Consider the following 20,076-nt stretch of genomic DNA (forward strand, 5'->3'; position numbering starts at 1 on the left):
TGCCAAGTATACTTTGGGTTATCTGAATCAACAGATAATATGAGTTTACCTTAAACAAACAAGTAGAATAATGGAGATTTTGTTCACCTTTTTGAAGCTGATTCATTCAGAACTTGCTACTGGTCTTTGAAAGGTGCATTGTGAGTTTGAACTGTTGAGGGGCTTGGACAAGCGAGCAGATGCAACAGAGGCTCCCAAAGCTCTGACGTGGTTTACTGTGAAGGAAGGTAAAAACCCATCATTGGAAAGGATAAAACTTATTTGATGTATCTCTGTGCTTCTTCTCATTTGTGATGTTGAGCAGGGTCTTCCCTGTCCAACATCACACTTACGTGCATGAGAGTTGTGCCATTTACACTGTAGGAATAACATGCCCAGCCCTGCCTGAACAGTGGCTTGTTCAAGGACAATGTGGGGCTTGTTTTCACACACACGTATAGGAGACCTGGAGCTTTCCTTAGGCTAGGCTGGGATATCTAACAGTGGGATTAAATGCTCTGTCGGAGTTTATGTAATGCCACACCAATAAGGAGGCTGAGAGGAGACCATGTGCATTTACAGTCCCAGAGAAGAGCATTTACTCTGGTGTATAATAGCCTTCTGTTGGGTTTTAGTAGCATATAGTTTAGTAAATTAGGAGTCTTCAGGTACTTAGCACTTTAATGGTTCTCACTAAGAACATAATTAAACCATAGACCCCTTAGGGAGAAAACCCCAGTTTATTGTGCATATTTTTAGACTGTTCCCAGCCCTCATAAAACCTGGTCGATACAAGCCAGAGAACATGCCTTAGCTGGTGACCCCCAACTCATGCAACCCCCCCGAGTGTCTCCCCACAGTCACACGTTACAAATCTGCCCCGTGAATTATGGAATTAATTTTCCCCCATCTGAGTTCCAATCCCATTTGCAGCACAGTGTTTCTCCGGCTGCGGGAGGTGTGAGGGAGGCAGAAGGTTTATGATGTTGCACCTTGTGCTGACACATAAAGCTGGGCTTTGCTAATCGCTTTTTGATTTAAAAACATTTTATGTTTCATGGAGGTAGCCAGAAACGGGGCTTGTTGGAGGCAAGGGCTCTGCTCTGTTCCTCTCTGCCTTGGGCTTGCTTATTTACCTGCATCTGACTTGGAGCTGCGTGATTCTGTGTCTGTGTGTCAGGAATTCACAGTTCTCAATGCAGGGAAACTCCTGGCTGCTTTCTTGAATGCTTCTCCTTGCAAAGCAGCCACAAAGCAAGGCGTAAAGCTCAAAATCCCCAGTGAAACCAGTAGGTGAACTGATCTTGGAATGCTTTTCCCTCCTTTGACACATCGCCTCTGACACCTCTGCGATGTTTCCATAGGACAAGAAATCTGGAGAGGCGTTTTTGACAAGGGCCTGTAGGGACAGGCCAAGGGGAATGGCTTGAACCTGCCCGAGGGGAGACTGAGCTGAGCTCTTAGGCAGAAGCTCTTCCCTGTGAGGGTGCTGAGGCGCTGGCACAGGGTGCCCAGAGAAGCTGTGGCTGCCCCATCCCTGGCAGTGCTCAAGGCCAGGTTGGACACAGGGGCTTGGAGCAAGCTGCTCCAGTGGAATGAGTCCCTGCCCATGGTAGAGGGTTGGAGCTGGATGAGCTTTAAGGTCCTCTCCAACACAAACCAGTCTGGGGTTCTATGATACAAGTACACTTGGAGAGCACTAAGCATGACTGTTGGGCACGTTTCCTCTCTAACCTCAGCATTATGCTTCAGGTGCTCTCCCCAGCCCCATCTGGGTGCAGTGGGACCCACTGGACAGGATGTTGGGTGCCCCAGCACCCCTGGGCAGTGGTCAGCTCGCATACAAAAAGACTCCATAAAGCTTTCCAGCATCACAGGTGCCTGTGTGCAGCAGGGTGGTGATTCACACATCGCTCTGGGTCTTTGCTCTTGTCTCAGCTCCCCTTCCCAAGTAAACACAGCTTTCTTCCCGGGAAACGGGTGCTGTGCTGTACCCGTGGCTCACAGCATCTGGAAGGCATTGGGAGGAACACACACACACACAGAGTGCTCTCCTCCCCCAGCAGCCTTCTAATGAATTTCTGATACATGTGAATCCCCTCTCTGTCACTGTGTTTTGTTTTACACAGTCGAGGTTTACACACAGAGCAGTGGTGGGGAGGAAGGGTCCCAGCACTGCTCTTATCAAAGTGTTTCTCTCCCTCTGTTGAAACAAATGCTGAGGACCTGTGCGTTATTTGTGGTGTATCTGCTGCTGGTTTAGACTTCAGTCTTGCTTGTCATTTGAGTTATCTTGCCTGTCACACAGCATTGCCCCCTGACACTGTGGTTGTGTTGGTGCTGATAGGGTGAAGGATGGCAATGCTATAGCACCTGGGAGTGAATTATTAACCCACACCAGGTTTCTATGCTTTGCTTCTCCCTTTTACCCATTTCTACTTCAGGGTAAGAATTAGGCTGCTGCTAAAAGCATGTTCCCACACTGGCCCAAATGTGGCTGCTACATGAGCCCAGTCCAAGAACTTCCTTCTGCTTGCAGGAACAACCCAGAGAAGCTGTGGTTGCCCCATCTCTGGCAGTGTTCAAGGCCAGGTTGGACACAGGAGCTTGGAGCAAGCTGCTCCAGTGGAAGGGGTCCCTGCCCGTGGCAGAGGACTGGAACTGGATGAGCCTTAAGGTCCCTTCCAACCCAAACCATTTTAGGACCAGAGTCAAGAATTTTCTTTCTGCCCTTAAGCACAGCAGATCGGGGGGGTGATATCTTGAGTCCCAGCCCAAATCAACAATCAGTGTTTGATGGTTGCAATTGGCTTTGATAGACAAGGGCGTCAGCGTGAGCATGTGATGGAGGGGAAGGGGATTTGGGAACCAAATGGCACATTCAGTAGCTAAGGATGGTCTTTTCTTGAACATTAAACAGTGTCAGCCCAGCCCTGCAAAGCCAAAATCAAATGAATAGCTGCTCAGTGCCATCACAATATGAGATTTAATGACATGTATAGGTATGTGATTAAATGTGTAGTGCTGCCTGTTCTTCATGGTCCCCGGGTGTCAGTGAGGAAACTAGCAGGAGGAGAAGCAGGAATGCCACCTTCCTGCAGCTCCAGTGTGTTGGGATCAGGCAGTTACATACTGGAAACCCGCTCATCTCAGGCTAAATGTTACAACCTGTAGGCCTGACCCCTCATCTAGGTCAGTTTTCCTTAAAAATCAGAGCAGCAGAAGCCAAGGAAGCAACCTGCCTTTTTGGAAGGATAAAAGCATTTCTCAGCAATTTGGGATCAAGGTAAAAAAATCTCTTTGTGAGCCTCCCTGGTGTTCTGGGAATGCTCAGGGCAGTCCAACAAGCACATTAACTCAAAACAGGTCCCATGTGGAGGGGAAGGACCCTCAGTAGCACCCGGGGGTCTGCCCTGACCTCCCACCCCCTTGCTGGAGTGGACTTGGCAGAGCTCCGTGACCCCGACACCGCTCCATCCGGCGCCGCTGTCCGAGGAAGGAAGGATGCGGTCTCCTGTCCTAAGGGGTTACAGAAGCCTCAAACCCATATACAGCAACAACTTTATTAATCCCAGCTTTGCTAATAAGGAATTACAATAGTTGTGGGATTTGGCAGTGGAAGCACGCTTGGTTGCCATGCATAGTACAGTATTTCCCCTGTTTTGTTTGTATTTTTGATTTAACTACAAATAATTTAAAGATGTGTTGTGTCTCCTTCAATTAAAATTTGTGTCTCCATCCTCTTATTTTTTTCTTGTCACAGCTTTAAAACAATTCCAATGGATTTGAGCGTCTCAGATATGCAAAGATAAATTGAAATTACCTTCATTCTTTATGCTGAAGTGGCAGAATTTCCTTGGTGGGGGACAGTTATTGACATATCAGGGTTTGGGTTTATTTCCTTTGTGAAGTTTACAGCTTTATTATCCTGGAGGGAAGATCTCCCAGTGTCAAAAAATGTCAGGCTGATAGAAGAATAATATTGTCACAAGGCCAGTATGTAAATACCTTAACCAGTATAGCATGTTTAGAGGAATTACGCTTCCCTCTCCCCAATTACAAGTTTGGAAAGCAACTCCACCACTACATTTATTTCAAATTCAAACATTTTGAAAGGATATCTCCTAGGTTTGGAAATCTGGTTTCCATTCCTGCCTCCCTCTGACCTACTGTGTGACCCTGAGAAAATCTTTCCCTCAGTTTCTGTATCTGCTTAACTGCTCTGATGCTCTGCAATGCTCATGCAGAGCAACTGAACATCCGTTGGGGTCGAGCTACGTGTAACGTTTCAGTATTAAATAGTGCTTTAATTTAATATAACTGGGGTTCAGTTGTGAAAAAAGAGAGAACTGGAACTCTTGCTTTTTAAAAGATCTTTTGGCTTAAAGATTCCTTGGGTTGCATGAAAAAAAAATTAAGTAATTTTGTCTGAAGAGAAATGAGTGCCCAGAGGCAAAGGAGGATTCTCCTGTGAGTAAATGTGGGGAAAGAAATAAGGGAAAAGGCCAAGAGCTCTGTAGCTCCCTCAATAATGAGCGTTGGAGGGGGATTGATTCTCTTCCTCTCCATCTTTCAGACGCAGCCAGTGCCCAACCCTATTGCCTACTTTATGCATCGCTCACCATGGTGGTTTCATCGCTTCGAGACCTTGGTCAATCACTTCATTGAGCTGGTGGTGCCATTCTTCGTGTTCCTGGGGCGACGGATGTGCATCATGCATGGCCTTCTGCAGATCCTTTTCCAGGTGAGATGCTTGTGGGTTGGATTCCAAAGGATCACATCTTCACCCAGGATGGAGCAGAGAGAGTTGGAAGCCTGTAAGATCTCTCCTGCTTTCTGCGCTTCCTGTCTGGCTGTGGGGCGGGCTGGGACTTGGGTGACCGAGGTGTACACACTGTCCTCAGATGAGGATGTGGGCACATGTGGGGTTCCTGGAGCAGCATCCAAAGGAACTGACTCAATTGGCAGGTCAATGGTTCAGGCTCAAGTGAATCAGGATGATTCACAGCTCTGAGCTGTTGGCTCTCAGGTGGTTTGCACTGGTGTGGCTACTTACAGTGTGTTGCTGGAGGTTGAGCTGCTGGTTTGGTTTCTGCTCATATGGATGGCAGAGAAATGTCAGCCCAGGACGGCTGGGATGAATACTTGCAATCTCTCCAAAAGCTAATTTTTATAGGCATCATTCACCCTTTGAAGGGATTTTTATATATATATATACATTTAACATTCCAGGGCTGTTCTTTATCTCTGAAGATGTTTTAACTGTTTTTTACAACCACCAGATTTACCGAGGCAGGGTTCGTAGTGAAAATAATGGCATTTATATTCCAGTTGCTTTTGGGGTGTTGGGTGGTTTTTGCACATGAAATAAATAAATCTACATTGAAGTCAGAGGACAGAAGCTCCTGCATGTGTACCTCGTAGAGATGCCCACACCTTCTTCCGAAACATGTCTCGTTGTGTGCAGGTACCCCTGACCATACAGCTTGTGCCTCTGCACCCTCAACACACCTTTTGGCACTGGGTTTGGTTTGTTGGGATGGATCTTCTCAGGCAGCTGGAGGTCCTGGCAGTGGGGCAGAAGAGGTCTGAATCAAAGAGGTCTCTGGTCATTGCACCATGTGGTGCCAGTTGTGTTTGTTACAGGCATTGCTGAGGTTTTGAGCGTCGCTGGAGGGATATCTTCAGCCCAACTATAAAAACACTGCTCTTTTGTCTCATGGGCAAAACAAAACATCCAGTCTCTTGTCATCTGCTTGTTGCAGAAGCAGGCAGATGTTGAGACATGGTGGGGATCAGATTAGCAAGCAGGAATTGTGAGTAGAAATACTTTTGTGTGTAAAGAGGTGTAGGGAGGGTGGCAAAGGCTCTTTCTAGGGTGGGTGGACCCAGAAGGGAGCAGAACACAGTGAGTGGCCTATCAGAAAACAAAGCCACATTACCAAATTCCAGGCTTTGGCACAGCTTCTGTGTCTTGGGGCAGGGCAGAATGTCATAGAATCACAGGCTGGTTTCTGCTGGAAGGGACCTTAAAGCTCATCCAGTCCCAACCCCTGCCACGGGCAGGGACCCCTTCCACTGGAGCAGCTTGCTCCAAGCCCCTGTGTCCAACCTGGCCTTGAACACTGCCAGGGATGGGGCAGCCACAGCTTCTCCGGGCACCCTGTGCCAGTGCCTCAGCACCCGCATAGTGAAGACATCCTCACCTCCAGCACCCACATGGCTCCTCTGAGGGTCCCTAATGAGCAGCAGGAGTGTTTGTGTGCCGGGGGACTTCAGATGGAGCCAGTGGGATCTGAGAAAACCCAACTACATCCAGTAAAGGCTCATAATGACATATTGTAAATGCATGCATCTAACCACCCTTTAACTGGTGCTTTATTGATAGTTTGCAATTACTGACTTATTTCTATCATGAGGGGAGTCTGAAAGGGAGAAAAAGGTCCCAGTGTAAAATGCAGCTCTGGTGCATTTATAGCATTTCAACAAAAACCTGTTTATTTAATATTTACTGCCCTTTTCTTCATTCAGAATGACTTTTATTGACAATACTCCTGCTCTGCAAAGGAAGCAATAAAGTTTAATGTTGATATACCACTTAATTCTGCTTTTCAAGATTTGAATTGACATTACATGCAAGTTTTATTGGACATTTTATAATTGTTATTGGAGTCATGGTGGCTAGGTTGAGTAAGTGTGTTTTTCCAGATTCCAGCTGGCATGGAGAATATTGCTTTGTCAGGAACCCAAAAAAGTGGTGCTTTAAAGGAAAAAGTCTCTCTTTTTTTGAAGTGTGAACTTATTCTTCTTGCCTAGTTCATGGTTGTAAGGAAAAAGGCTTAGTGAGCTTGGAAACGTCAGAGAGGAGGGACTTGGCAGCCTGCTGGAGCAGGAGGATGGATGGCTGTTCCCCACTGGATTCCATTGGGGTTGTGCTGGTTGTGCTATAGGGAGAATGTGCTGGTCCCAGTGTGCCAGATCATCCTGGGCCTCCTCCTGTGCGGGAGATTTGGGATATGATGACTGAAACAGGCGCTGTGTAGGTGCATCCCTTCACCATCCCCATCCCGTGCTCACCCACCCACCCATGTCCTCACCAGACCCAAATCAGGGAGCCTGAGGAGCTGGGACACCATGGGTTTGGAGCTTCATGTGCATTGGTGCTGCTGTGATCTGTTTGGGTCTGCCTGCTCTGATACCCTGTAGCTGGAGCTTCCAGAAATCTCCCCCTTTGGCTGCTTTTCATCTTAGAGTGGTTTGGGTTGGAAAGGACCCTAAGATCATCCAGCTCCAACCCTTGCCACGGGCAGGGACCCCTTCCACTGGAGCAGCTTGCTCCAAGCCCCTGTGTCCAACCTGGCCTTGAGCACTGCCAGGGATGGGGCAGCCACAGCTTCTCTGGGCACCCTGTGCCAGCGCCTCAGCACCCTCACAGGGAAGAACTTCTTACTTATACCTAACTAAATCTCCCCTGCTTCAGTTTGAACCCGTTACCTCTTGTCCTATCACTACAGTCCCTGATGAAGAGCCCCTCTCCATCATCCTTGTAGGCCCTGTTCAGATCCTAGAAGGGTGCTCTAAGGCCTCCACGCAGCTTTCTCTTCTCCAGACTGAACAGCCCCAATTTTGATCTTGAATAAATCAGTTTCTCGTATTGCAAGTCTCTGAATATAAATAGTCTTTGCTTATAAAAAAAGCAACACACATAATCAAGGAGTCTGTTGAACACTGGCCAGTTCCCATTAGCAAAATCATTATTTATTGTCACTAACCACCAGACTGGGGAGGGCTTTGTGATTTACAGCTGTGGGTGTAGTTTTTGTGGGACATCTGCACACAGAGAGATTCTCAATCGCATTGCAGGGCCCAGAAACATGTTTACCAGGATCAAAGGTGAGTGGAGAGAAAATGTCATCCAAGATTTTACAGCCAGGCTCCATCAGCCCCATCCCATGTGTCCCAAAAGTGAAGCCTCACAGACTCCCATCTGCACAGGTTGACATCACCCCATAAGGCATCTTTTTTGCAGTACTGTGGGTTTCTGAGTCCCAAAGTAGTGCATTGACCCATCCCACCTACAAGGGAGCCTGTTCAAAAGATCTCAGCTGGCATTAAAGCATCAGCAGATGATGGTGGCAAAGGCTCCCCTTTAGACTGTCTGTGCTGAGAGCATCCTTTGGCATTTAGAAAGAAATCTTAGATGAAGGAAAGGCATTTAGAAAGAAATCTTAGATGAAGGGTGGCCAATTACAGAGGATCTCCAAGGCAAATACACAGCATTGTTTCACAGAAACATTCTTTCTAGCATTTACAGTATGTCGAAATCCAAATCTAACTCAGAAATTAACCTAAATGGACGTTTAACTTTTCAGCATCGTTAGGGATTTATTGTAAGCAGGTGCCAGACTTGACGTGCTGAGCAGCACTGCTGCAAAGGAATTCTCTGCCAGGAATAAAGCTGGAGGAGAGACTTGTAACTCGGATAGGAGGATGACCATGAGCCAGCAATGTGCTCTTGTGGCCAAGAAGGCAAATGGCATCTTAGGGTGCATTAGAAAGGGAGTGGTTAGTAGGTCAAGAGAGGTTCTCCTCCCCCTCTACTCAGCCTTGGTGAGGCCGCATCTGGAATATTGCGTCCAGTTCTGGGCCCCTCTGTTCAAGAAGGACAGGGAATTGCTTGAAGGAGTCCAGCGCAGAGCCACAAAGATGATTAAGGGAATGGAACATCTCCCTTATGAGGAGAGGCTGAGGGAGCTGGGTCTCTTTAGCTTGCAAAAGAGGAGACTGAGGGGTGACCTCATCAATGTTTACAAATATGTGAAGGGTAGGTGTCAGGATGATGGAGCTAGGCTTTTTTCAGTGATATCCAGTGATAGGACAAGGGGCAATGGGTGTAAACTGGAACATAGGAAGTTCCACGTTAACATCAGGAAGAACTTCTTTACTGTAAGAGTGACAGAGCACTGGAACAGGCTGCCCAGGGGGGTTGTGGAGTCTCCTACACTGGAGATATTCAAGGCCCGCCTGGGCAAGTTCCTGTGTGATGTACTGTAGGTTACCCTGCTCTTGCAGGGGGGTTGGACTAGATGATCTTTTTAGGTCCCTTCCAACCCTTGGGATTCTGTGATTCTGTGATTCCCTTCTCCGCTCTGTGCTCCAGCCCCATAAAACCAGGCTGGTGAGAAATGGCCACTCGGAGCCACAAAAACCTCCCAATAAGCCTGAAGTGGAGTTTGCCTTTTGCTCATGTATAACCAAGAGTCCTTAGAGGTTTTCAGAGTTTGCTGAAGTTTTTTGCTACCACTTACTATCATGCTTGCTGAGGAATAAAGGCACACTTTGTAGTACTATGTAGAGATACAACTGTGTTTGACAGGATGCTCATGGCTGGAGCTGGATGTCTGCATCCCCTGCTTAGGCTTAAACTTCCAGTGCTGGGGTTGGGGGTTTGGACATTTTCTCTGATTCTAAGGATAGGGTTGTTTTCACTGAATGTCTGTTGACATGTCTATGATAGTGGCTGTTGAATGTGATGTTCACTTAATGGGATAGAAGTCCAGCTGCAGGTGGTCACAGTGGCCAGTGTTTTACAGGTCACATTGATGAATGTTTCTTTCATTTTGAGTCTGATGGTGCCACTTGGCTGATTTCGGGATGGTGTTGGGGTCTGTGCCTCAAAAATGTACATGTAAATCTGAAGCATCCCAATGTTCAGGAGGAAATCAAATGCAAAACATGGCTGTTATATCTGGGGGGAAGAAGAGGTCTTGGAGGGTCTTGCAGACCACAGGTGAGGTCTGGACCACATTATTCTTGGTTCTGTAAAAGCATCAAGCTGGAGCCTGCCCATGCCTAAGGACCTTGTGGTTTTTAGGAGGAGGGAAGATGAAAGTGCAAGTCCTTTCCCCTGCCTGCAGGTCAGTGGTGTATGACCTCTTCCCACCACACCACCTACGAGACATTGCATCCTCTCCCTGTGTCCATGGGTCCATCCTTGCTCAACCACTGGAGAGAGCTGAGTTCCAGCATCCATGAGTGAAACCGGAGAGAGTGTGAGCTGCGGCCTCGCTGCTCGGTGGGTGTTTGGCTGGAGCTGGCTCCTAAAGCCCTGAAGCTGCATGTTTTTCACGACGTCTAACACACAGCTTACAGCAGCACACGTAGTTCTTGGCTCCTTAAGCCAGGCAGTAAAATTACACAGCTTGGCAAACGAGTTGATGAAGGGAAGTGAGAGGAAAGCCAAAAAGCCAGGAAAAAGCCACCTTGCCCCTGTGAGCTGGCAGGTAGAGCTGGGTTAGAGGGCATGGCAAGGAGTACCCAATAGGAGGGGGATGAGGCTTCTTACAGGCATGGGGTCCTTTCGGCTCTTCCAGATGGGAAGGAGCTTCAGTGTCACAAAGGTAAAATCCATAAATAATTAAATAGTAAATGGAAAGTATACAAAGACTGGCTGAGAAAATTGGGGCTGTTCAGCCTGGAGAAGAGAAGCAGCATGGAGACATCAGAGCAGCTTCCAGTGTCTGAAGGGGACTACAAGGATGCTGGAGAGGAACTCTTCATTAGAGACTGTAGTGACAGGACAAGGGCTGATGGGTTCAAGAAGAAATTCTTTACTGTGAAGGTGCTGAGGCGCTGGCACAGAGTGCCCAGAGAAGCTGTGGCTGCCCCATCCCTGGCAGTGCTTAAGGCCAGGTTGGACACAGGGGCTTGGAGCACCCTGCTGTAGCGGAAGGTGTCCCTGCCTGTGGCAGGGTTTGGAGCTGGATGAGCTTTAAGGTCCCTTCCAACCCAAGCCATTCTATGATTCTGTTCTGCTGGAAAGGCAGGGACATTCCTTGGTGCTCCTCTGGGTCATAGTCCTATAGACACAGTTTGGTGTTTTGAGGATGTGGGGAGTGTTTTAGGCCTTCAAATCCCTTTGGATCTGAACAAACTTGGGCAGCCTGACTCCTTCCCTTTCCATGACTCCTGAAAACTCCTGGCACATTCTCCTTCGTGGAACATCCTCCACATAGGCCCAAGGCTGGGAAGCTCCTGGCGGAGGCCATTCGTGCAAGGATGAGCTCAGCCCCAGCATGATCCATCAGGACAGAAGTTCCCTGAAGGAACACGAGTGGTGAAGCCTCAGGGTTGCCAGTTCCTCACTGCCACCATCCTCCTCCCAAGGAGGTTTGGCAGCAGGCTGAAATTTGGGCTGTCCCAAGATGTTTTTCAGCAGGAGCCATGTATTAAGCAGAGGGATGACAATGCCAAGAGTGAAGCTGAATTCCAGCCTTGCGGAAGGCAAAGATAAAAACTCCACAAGCCAAAACCCCCTTGAACTCCAAGTGCTGACAAAGGAACCTCCTGAGACGGCTCTCAAGGTCCAGCCAAGGAGCTGTGCGGGAATGTGGTGGCTTTACGAGCTGGTGCAGGGCCAGGGGGGAGGACCTGGAGCCCCCGGCTTTTTCCCCTCAGAAAACAAGCTCCAAGCACCAGCTTTGCCCAGTTGGGCACCACACTGGAGACACACAGCCCCAGTGATCCTGGGAACATGCAGGAGAATGGGCAGCAAAGTCGTTTTCCTCTTCTTTTAATTCTTTATAAGCAGAAAAGTTGTTGAATAAGTTGAAATTTTCAGCCCTTTTTTTCCTTGGCTTGGACAACCCCCAACCTCCTTAAAATGTTGATGGAAATGGACATTTTCCTCTAGTTGATCCTTTTCCCATCTCCTCTCTCCAAGGCTGTGCGTGGAGGCAGAGCAGGGATTTTCCCCCCCTCCTGTCTTTGGACCAAACCCCCACCGCCGCTGCCTCTGCCGCAAGACGTTGGAGGGATGAACTGCCCCTTCCAGCCACACACAAGCAAATTAAATCATGCTGTTGCAGTGCCACAGCTGCAACATATTGTGTTGCTGACTGAGGAGGTAGCAGAGGTCACAGCAGCAGCCCAGAGAGAAGGAACAAAAATTAAACAGCTCCCCCCCCCTTCCCTGCAGAAAGTGTCTGAATCCAGTGTTTGTTTTCACTTGTCAGATACGAGCTGGGTTTTGTTCTTTTTCTTCTGCTGGTGTAAATCAGATGTGTCTCCAGGAGGATTATCAGGGTTACAGAAATCCCAGGCTTGTGGCAGAAGAATCAGGCCCTTCATTTGCGCTTTAATTCTGCACCTCTAGGAGATTTGTACTGCTCTAGTAGTTGGTTTTCTGTATTGATGCAGTGGTGTTGGTACGTTATGAACACGTGCATTAGAATAAAGCTGCTGCAGTAGGAGCAGCTAGAACATCGTAGAATCATGGAATGGTTTGGGTTGGAAGGGACCTTGAAGCGCACCCAGTTCCAACCCCCTGCCACAGGCAGGGAGACCTTCCACTAGAGCAGCTTGCTCCAAGCCCCTGTGTCCATCCTAGCCTTGAGCACTGCCAGGGATGGGGCAGCCGCAGCTTCTCTGGGCACCCTGTGCCAGCGCCTCAGCACCCTCACAGGGAAGAGCTTCTGCCTAAGAGCTCAGCTCAGTCTCCCCTCGGGCAGGTTAAAGCCATTCCCCTTGGCCTGTCCCTAAACACCTATCTCCAGCTTTCTTTGTCAGCAATTTTAGGTACTGGACATTGGTATCTGGGCATCCATTCTGCAGTTCTTCCATAGAGACTGACAGTGTGAGTACCCTCAAGTTCAGACCATAAAAGTGGCTGCAGATGATGCTTCTCCAGGTGACATCCCCAGTCCAGCCTCTGATTTGAGCTGCAGATCCCCCTTAAGGTCATGTGCTGGGGACCATGGTCCCCCCAGACCAGCATCGGTGGCCACAGCATCCCTGTGGGGGTGCAGTGGGAGGGTGTTTGCTGCTCGGGCTGGGCAGCAGCATTGCCTGATCCCAGCGAAAACAAAGAGGAAATTCATCTTTGCAAGCGTCCAAATTGTGTTGATTTTGTTGTGGTTTAATAAGAAACATCAAACGAGAACATCCCAGGGAAATGAGCAGCAGAGCATGAGTTTGCTGCTAGGAATGGTCAAGTGGAAAATAGCTTTGCAGCTCAAATTGTTTAAAAATCTGCTTTGGACTCAGGTCTGAGGTGAAGGACGAAGGGATTGTGTTATAAAAGGTTGTTTGGGAACCTTGAGGCACTGGACTGGGGATGATGGAGATTAATCCTCAGCGCTTCAGCCTCTGGGTGACTCTGGCCAGCCCTGTGCACCCATCCCACTCCAGGGGCAAGGGTGTCCAGGGACCCCCATGGGTCCTCCAGCCTCCACCCTCAGCCATGGCACGGCTCCAGCTCGGCTTTTCTCGACAGCAAAGCGAAAGGAATGTGAAATCAAAGGAGTTACAGGGTAGATTTTCTGTTACGTTTAAGCCACCTTAAATTAAATACCAAGCTATAACCACCCCCACCCCCCCCCAAAAAAAAACCCTAACTCAAACAGGCAGAACCCAAACTATTTAATCACTCCTATATTTGATTTCACATCCAGTTTGATAGTATCTGCCGTGCCAGACACGAGAATACCAGCACATACCACCCCAAATTAGTAAATAACACTGCTCGTATAATGGTGTCTGGTATTAGTTAGCAACAAGTTAAGTTCTTGCATTCTGCAGTAGTCAGAGTGACTTAGAAACACTTACTGTTAGCCATAGGAGTGCATTTAATTAGCTTCTGATTCAGGGGGCTAGGGGAGTTCTTTCTTTTCTCTCTCTCTTTTTTTGCAACCATTAAATAAAGTGTCACCCTTAGCCAGTGCTGTAAACTCTATTTTGATTGTGGCTGCAATAACCCCTTTGGGCGTCATTCAAATTGTACTAAACAGTTTCTGGAGAGTGCTGGTTTCTCTCAAAATAAACCCAAGTCCGGCTTTGACAAGCTCTAATGAAAAACAAATTGTTATATTACTTAGAAAAATAATTTGAAGGAAGTCTGAATTAGTTGTAAAGGTGGAAAAGGTTCAGCTACTTGAAAATAGAAATTTGGAAGGTATTTATTTTAACCATTAAGCCAACGGCCTTGAAATACAGCCTTGTTTGTTCCAGAATGCGCCTAACGAGAGCCATGAATCATGCTGTTAATCAGAATGGGAACTTGATTAATTGGAATGGGGACCGTCAGTGACTCCAACAGGCGGAGCCGCCTGGCAGCAGCCCGCGCCGAAGCCCTGGAGCTGGGCTGAGTTACCATCACTCATCCTGCTGGCACGCGGAGAGGAGCTTTGGAGGGATCCCACAGCCTCAGCTTTGCGGGTTCTTGGGGCTTTTAGCATTGAAAACAGCATGTGGTTATGTAAGACACGGTCGGGTTGGGGGTTTTGATGTCTCTGCTTTTGGTTGTTCGATGTGAAATGGGCTGGTTCGCCATGGAGGAAGGTTCAGTGTGTCCTGAAAGCATCTTGAGGTGTCCCAGGCTAGGATGTCTGTTGTGTCACCTTTACTACTAGTAGTGGTTTTGAGAGCAACATATCATGTCCAGCTCTAAAATCAGATTCACATGGGAGGCCCCCAGGATTCAGAGTGCTGCTGTGGTTATAACAATATAACAGTACAGCGAGAAGGTCCATATTAATTTTCACTGTCAACTGGAGCTCCTGGTTTTGTGGCCAGGAAGAGCTGGAGTGAGTCTGTCCATCCAAGAGCACTGGGTCTGGTTCAGAGCAGTATATAATTGTTGTATGGCAAAAAGATTTGGTGGCAGGGAGAGGAGAGAGCATGTGGCTGTGCTAGAGGGATGAGTTCCAGCCAAGTTTTAGGTTCATGGTGGAAGGTGCCATGTGAGTGGGGCTGTCCCAGTGGTGGTGGCCTGGTTTGGTGCCACTGGTGTTGTCTCTGTGCCTCTGTCACCACTGTGACCAAGCCAAGGAGACCCAGGGAGCAGGTCAGCTCCATTGGCCCTGTGTTTTGGGCGTATCGCTAAGCAGTGACATTCAAAGAGCACAAATTAGATCCCCATATTGCAAGATTTGCTTAAATATAATGAAAACACAACCAGTTCTGGCTGCCCTTGGTGGTTCTTCCACCTTCCAGAGTCCTCCCAGGTCTCATTTTCTGTTCTCCTCTATGTAGTCTTTACACTGCTCTCCTCTTCGCACTACATGAACACCTTCCAGAGCCGTATTAAATGACATGGCTGACATCCACCACATGTGGTCCTTCCTTTGCCAAGGGAAGAGGTTGTGCAGCACTGAGGCTCCTGAGGCTCCGGGCTTGTTGGTTGGGGTTGTTTTTTGTTGTTTTCCCAGTTTTAATTTTGCATTTGATTTTCAAGATCTCTCTGTGATCCAGACCCTTTGTGTCTGCACAGTTTCCAGGTGCTGGGACTCAAAGAGAAAAATCAATTACAAGGATGTTGTCAGTAAATGATCCGAGTTGGCAGGGCTGTGATAGCTTCAAAACATCTGCATTTCCCAGATGTGACTCGCTCAGTGCTGTGCTGCAGCCTTTGGGTCCAAACAGGGATGGGAGATAAAGTATGTGTTGTGCATGTGCTTACATGTATGTGTATGTATAAAACGCTACATGTAAGAAGAGCCAAACCAGCTATAAACCAGAGATGTTACTGGAGTCAGTGACATGATCTTGAACATGCACTGTCACCATATTGCCAGTGATGATTATTTATTTATGTTTAGGTGTTGCTATTAAAGCTAAACCCATTACGAACCATTAGCGTTGCCCAAGCCAAAGGACTCGCCCACTAACACGTGTCAAATGTCTTTAAGCTGTGAATTTATCCAGTTTCAGTGTAATGCCTTGAAGTGATGGTAAAGTTTGTCCAAGCTTAATCACATTTTCTGTACCTTATTCCTGATCTGGTCACATTGCATCTTCCCAGCCCTTGGCTCCCAGAGTGTCTTTGCTTTTCAGCAGGGTGATAGTGGTGGTGGTATTTGGATTTTGGTTTCTCTCCTCCCACCATCTAGATTACGGGACCTTTAAATAATGTTTTATATTCCATTTCAAAAAAGAAGAAATCAGAACAGCCTAACTGGAAACAGATGGCAGATTATGAACTCCTTTTTCAAGGGAATTTATAATAAATGTATTATGAAGAGAACATTTAATAGTGTCAGATATAGATGTGTGAAGACAGAGCGTGCCCATTCGAGGAGTGGAAGGGGTTGGGAGTGGGCTGCTGCCTTTGGTGCAATGTTCTTGGGGTGAGGGGAGGATTTTGCTGCAGTTAATGGCTACAGTGAGCTCTCCTGGCTGAAGTGAGGCCCTCCTACCAGTGCTGCTCTTTGGTCTTTCCTCTGGTATCATTGGCTTGTCAGAGCAGTTTAAATTGTGCTCTTCCTTTGGGTTTCTGGGTTTGGGCTCTGAGCAAGCTGTCCCCTCCGTGTGTTGAAAATCTGATTCTGCCTTTAGCCATGTCCAAATTTCCCTGCAGAGACATAGTTCTATACATCTTCCTCGCCAGCAGGAGCAGCAGGAGTCTTCCTCAGAAGGGAGGACTGGGGATGAAGGCTGGTGCCATCTGTCTGCATTGCTGTGCTGGGACCTGATGGGCAAAGACCTGACACCTGCAGGTACCAATCTGTGGACAGATAGATAGTTGGATTTAAGCACACCTTGTATCAGCTGAATGTAAAACTACCCTCAGATCAGAGGTGTCAGTTTTACCAGTATCATTTGCACAAAGATTGGATAGTTTTCATTAAAGCCTTTAAAATGAATCCCATGTCATTTCAGATTAAAGACAACAGCCATGGAACTTGGGAGTCCAGGCTGCTTAGGGATAGAAGTGGAGATGGATTTTGTAGTGTCTTGCTTTGATGAAAATAACTCATTTGCTTTCTCGGCGCCAAGTTGCTGGGTTTAATGTTTTTCTGTAATGATGCTGCCTCCAGAGAGGTTTTATTTGGATTTGGAAGTGTTGGGATGAGGATGCAGCCCTGAGATACTTTAGCCCACACGCAGTTTACACAGCTGTATTATCTGATTCCCCAGGCACCACCAAAGACATTATCTCTTTGGTGATGCAAGAGCTAGAAATTGCAGGAAACCTGTGTCACTCATTGCTTTCATCTTCCTATAAGAACTGGGGGGGGGGGGGGGGGGGGGGTTGGAGCTGGTGACTCAGAGACATTTCTGATCAGTGTGAGATGCTCCTCCAGCAGCTGTGGTTTATGATGTTGCACTTAGATAAAGGCAGCGGTACCCGGCTCTTCCCAGGGTGTGCAGGATGGAGATGCTGCACAATGGCTGGTGGTGATCCTTGCTTAGGGAATTGTTTGCAAACCCCAAATCTCACCTTTTCCCTTCCTTGGGGTAATGGTGACATTTAGCAGAGGTTAATGTGGCTTCAAGCCACCAGATACCTTGTTCCAGATCAGTGTTTGAAGCATGAGAGATGGCCAAACAGCATCCTGACCTGTATCAGCAAGAATGAGGCCAGCAGGACCAGGGCAGTGATCATCCCCATGTACTGAGCTTTGGTGAGGCTGCACCTTGAATCCCGTGTTCAGTTCTGGGCCCCTCACTACAGGAGAGGCATTGAGGTGCTGGAGCAGGGCCACAGAAGGGCAATGGAGCTGGTGCAGGACCTGGAGCCCAAGTGTGATGGGGAACGGCTGAGGGACCTGAGGGGTTCAGTCTGGAGAAGAGAAGGCTCAGGGGGGACCTGATAACTCCCTGCAGCTGCCTGACAGGAGGATGGAGCCAGGAGGGGCTGGGCTCTGCTCCCAAGGAACAAGGGATGGGACAAAGAGGAACCGACCTCAAGCTTCACCAGGGCAGGTTTAGATGGAGCTGAGGAACAATTCCTGCCCCAGCATTATCACTGGAAGTGTTCACACACCGTGGAGACAAGGCCCTTAGTGCCATTGGTTAGTGGTGGCCTTTGGCAGTGCTGGGGAATGGTTGGACTGGATAAGTTTAAATGTCTTTTCCAACCTGGTTGATTCCATGGTTTTGGTTTCATCTCTGCCAGGAGATGGTTTGTGTGCCCATGGGAGGTGCTCTTGATTAACTGCTTGTTTCACACATACGCAACCCCCTTTGAAGATGGGTTAAGTTAAACAGGAATAACATAGATTTGGTGCAGGCTTGGTGTCCACATGTGGAGCTATTCAGGAAGAGATATAGCACTTTAAATTTACGCCCTACTTTAATTGCAAAACCTTGCAAGCACTGAGAAACCTTAGCTCAGTGCCAGCAAGGGCTGGGAAAGCAAGTGCCTAAAACAGTGTTCCCTACTCGTCACATCGGCACTTCTCGTGACTTGTGCTGGTGAGAGGAAAGATGAAAGAGAAAATCCCTGAGGCTTTCTGGTAGCCATGCAGCTGATTCATGCAGCTATCACAGATCCAAGGATCTGAACCCTCTAAAAGCTCTGAAAACTGGCTCTTTTCTATGTAACATCATTACTGAACTCATGCTGGTGTTAGAGGAAACATCTACGTGTGCATAGCACAATCTCTCTCAGTTGCACAACTGATGTATACAAGGTGGTGCAATGGAAGCATAGAGGAATTCAAGCAGAGAAGCTCACAAGATAAGCAGTAAATCCCTACAGCAGTTTGGGAATGTTTAGTACCAGCTTATGCCCTGTGTGGCACACTGGTCAGGGCTGGTAGAGCATGTGCATTGATCTCTTCTTTGAGCCTTTGTAACCAGGTGCTGGAATGGAGGTGACCTCTCATCCAGATACTCACCTCTACATTGTCCTTATCTGCCTGTGTTTCCTGATGCCTGAAGCACTGGGAAGTGCCTGACAGGCACAAATCACTCTAATAACTGCACTGGTTGCATCTTTGTGAAGCTTTTTCCTGGTAAAAAGAGGTTAATGAGTTTGTTTTCATCCTTACCTTGACCAGTTCCTCTGCAGGAGCCATTTTTACCCAATTTCCAGTGTCTTTTGCTAATACTTGCCTGGGCCCTTAGGTCTGTACTGCCCTGTGCCAGGAGTCCTGAGGCTGGCTGGCATTCAAGATCAGAGTTTCCTGTGTATCTCATGCTTCAGCTGCATCCTCCTTCTTTGAGAAGACAGTGGATTTTGAACGAAGCTAAAATACAAAAGCTCAGATCATTCATCCTGAACGACATAAGAGGTTAGGGAAAGAATTATTTACTGAGCTCCACATTCCTATAGCGTGAAAGAGGTTGGGAGAGAAGGACAATCATTTTTCATCCGCAGTCAACCATCATGGTCTGTTTTAGAGCTCCTGCTGGGAGGTGCTGGGAGAGATGCAGAAGCACCAGGGCAGTAGAAAACTCAGGACATAGTCAACATGAATTTACAGATGTCCTCCAAATCACACTGTATTGTTTGGATCAGGGCTTGGGATGGCAGCAGTGGAGAATGGGAAAGGGACAGGGGTTGCTTTTATTGCTTCAGTAATGTCATTTATCCCAGAGCCAGCCCTTGAAAACCAGTTCTAATCCCCACATAAATCCCTCTGTAGCAACAACAGCAAATCTGCCAGTTCTCCTAATCAAACACTGTTCATCACTGCAGGCCAGAAACCTCACTGGGAGCAAAGCCAAGGGGAAAGGGTCAGGATCTAGGGGAGAGAGGCACTGAAACCCAATGCATCCAAATCAGCTCTGTATCTGGGATTCAGTGGGCAGATGGGATGGTGCCAGAGACGCTGCAATGCCAATCTTTTCCTTTCCTCCCCACAAAGTGGGGCAGACAGTGGGGTACTAAAGAAGTAGGGATATTGTTTCCCTGGGGCTATTCAGAACAAATGTGACTGCAGATAAGATGTGGAGCTCCAGAATGTTGCTGTTCATCCATCCTATGTTCTTTTCTCCTTCTCCATCCAGCAAAGACAAAGTGATCAGCTGAGATTCTGTATTCAGGCGATCACCTGTCTCTGGTCCTGGTTGCCATCAGTGGAAGGGTTGTTGGTGCCACCAGTATCTCTGCTGAAGGGTTTTCCTCTGGCCCCCATTTCCAGTTACTGGAGTTTAGGGGAAGTGCAGGGAGATGTTTTCATGAAAATCTGTACCTCAACCATCTTGGCAGCCAAACTTGAAAAAGCTCAAGTCTTTTTGCCCCCAACTTCATGTTTATGGTCAATGTGAAACTCCACCTGTGATCACCACATGCGTCCTCTGCAAGACTGCAGTAAATTAAAGCACAACAGGGAATTTAAAGAAATACATCCTCTTCCTTCTTGGAGTCAG

The 20,076-nt window shown here is 47.8% G+C and overlaps 1 protein-coding gene across 1 annotated transcript in view; it reads left to right on the top strand.

Moving 5' to 3' along the window:
- Positions 1 to 20,076, top strand: part of LMF1 (lipase maturation factor 1) — a 225,792-nt gene that overhangs the window by 121,911 nt on the left and 83,805 nt on the right. Inside the window, exon 6 of the mRNA XM_065684805.1 lies at positions 4,556 to 4,723. Coding sequence (XP_065540877.1) covers positions 4,556 to 4,723 — 168 coding nt within the window. The remainder of the gene's footprint in view (positions 1 to 4,555; positions 4,724 to 20,076) is intronic.

The sequence above is a fragment of the Lathamus discolor genome, chromosome 6, assembly GCF_037157495.1.
Source record: "Lathamus discolor isolate bLatDis1 chromosome 6, bLatDis1.hap1, whole genome shotgun sequence".
NCBI lineage: Eukaryota > Metazoa > Chordata > Aves > Psittaciformes > Psittacidae > Lathamus > Lathamus discolor.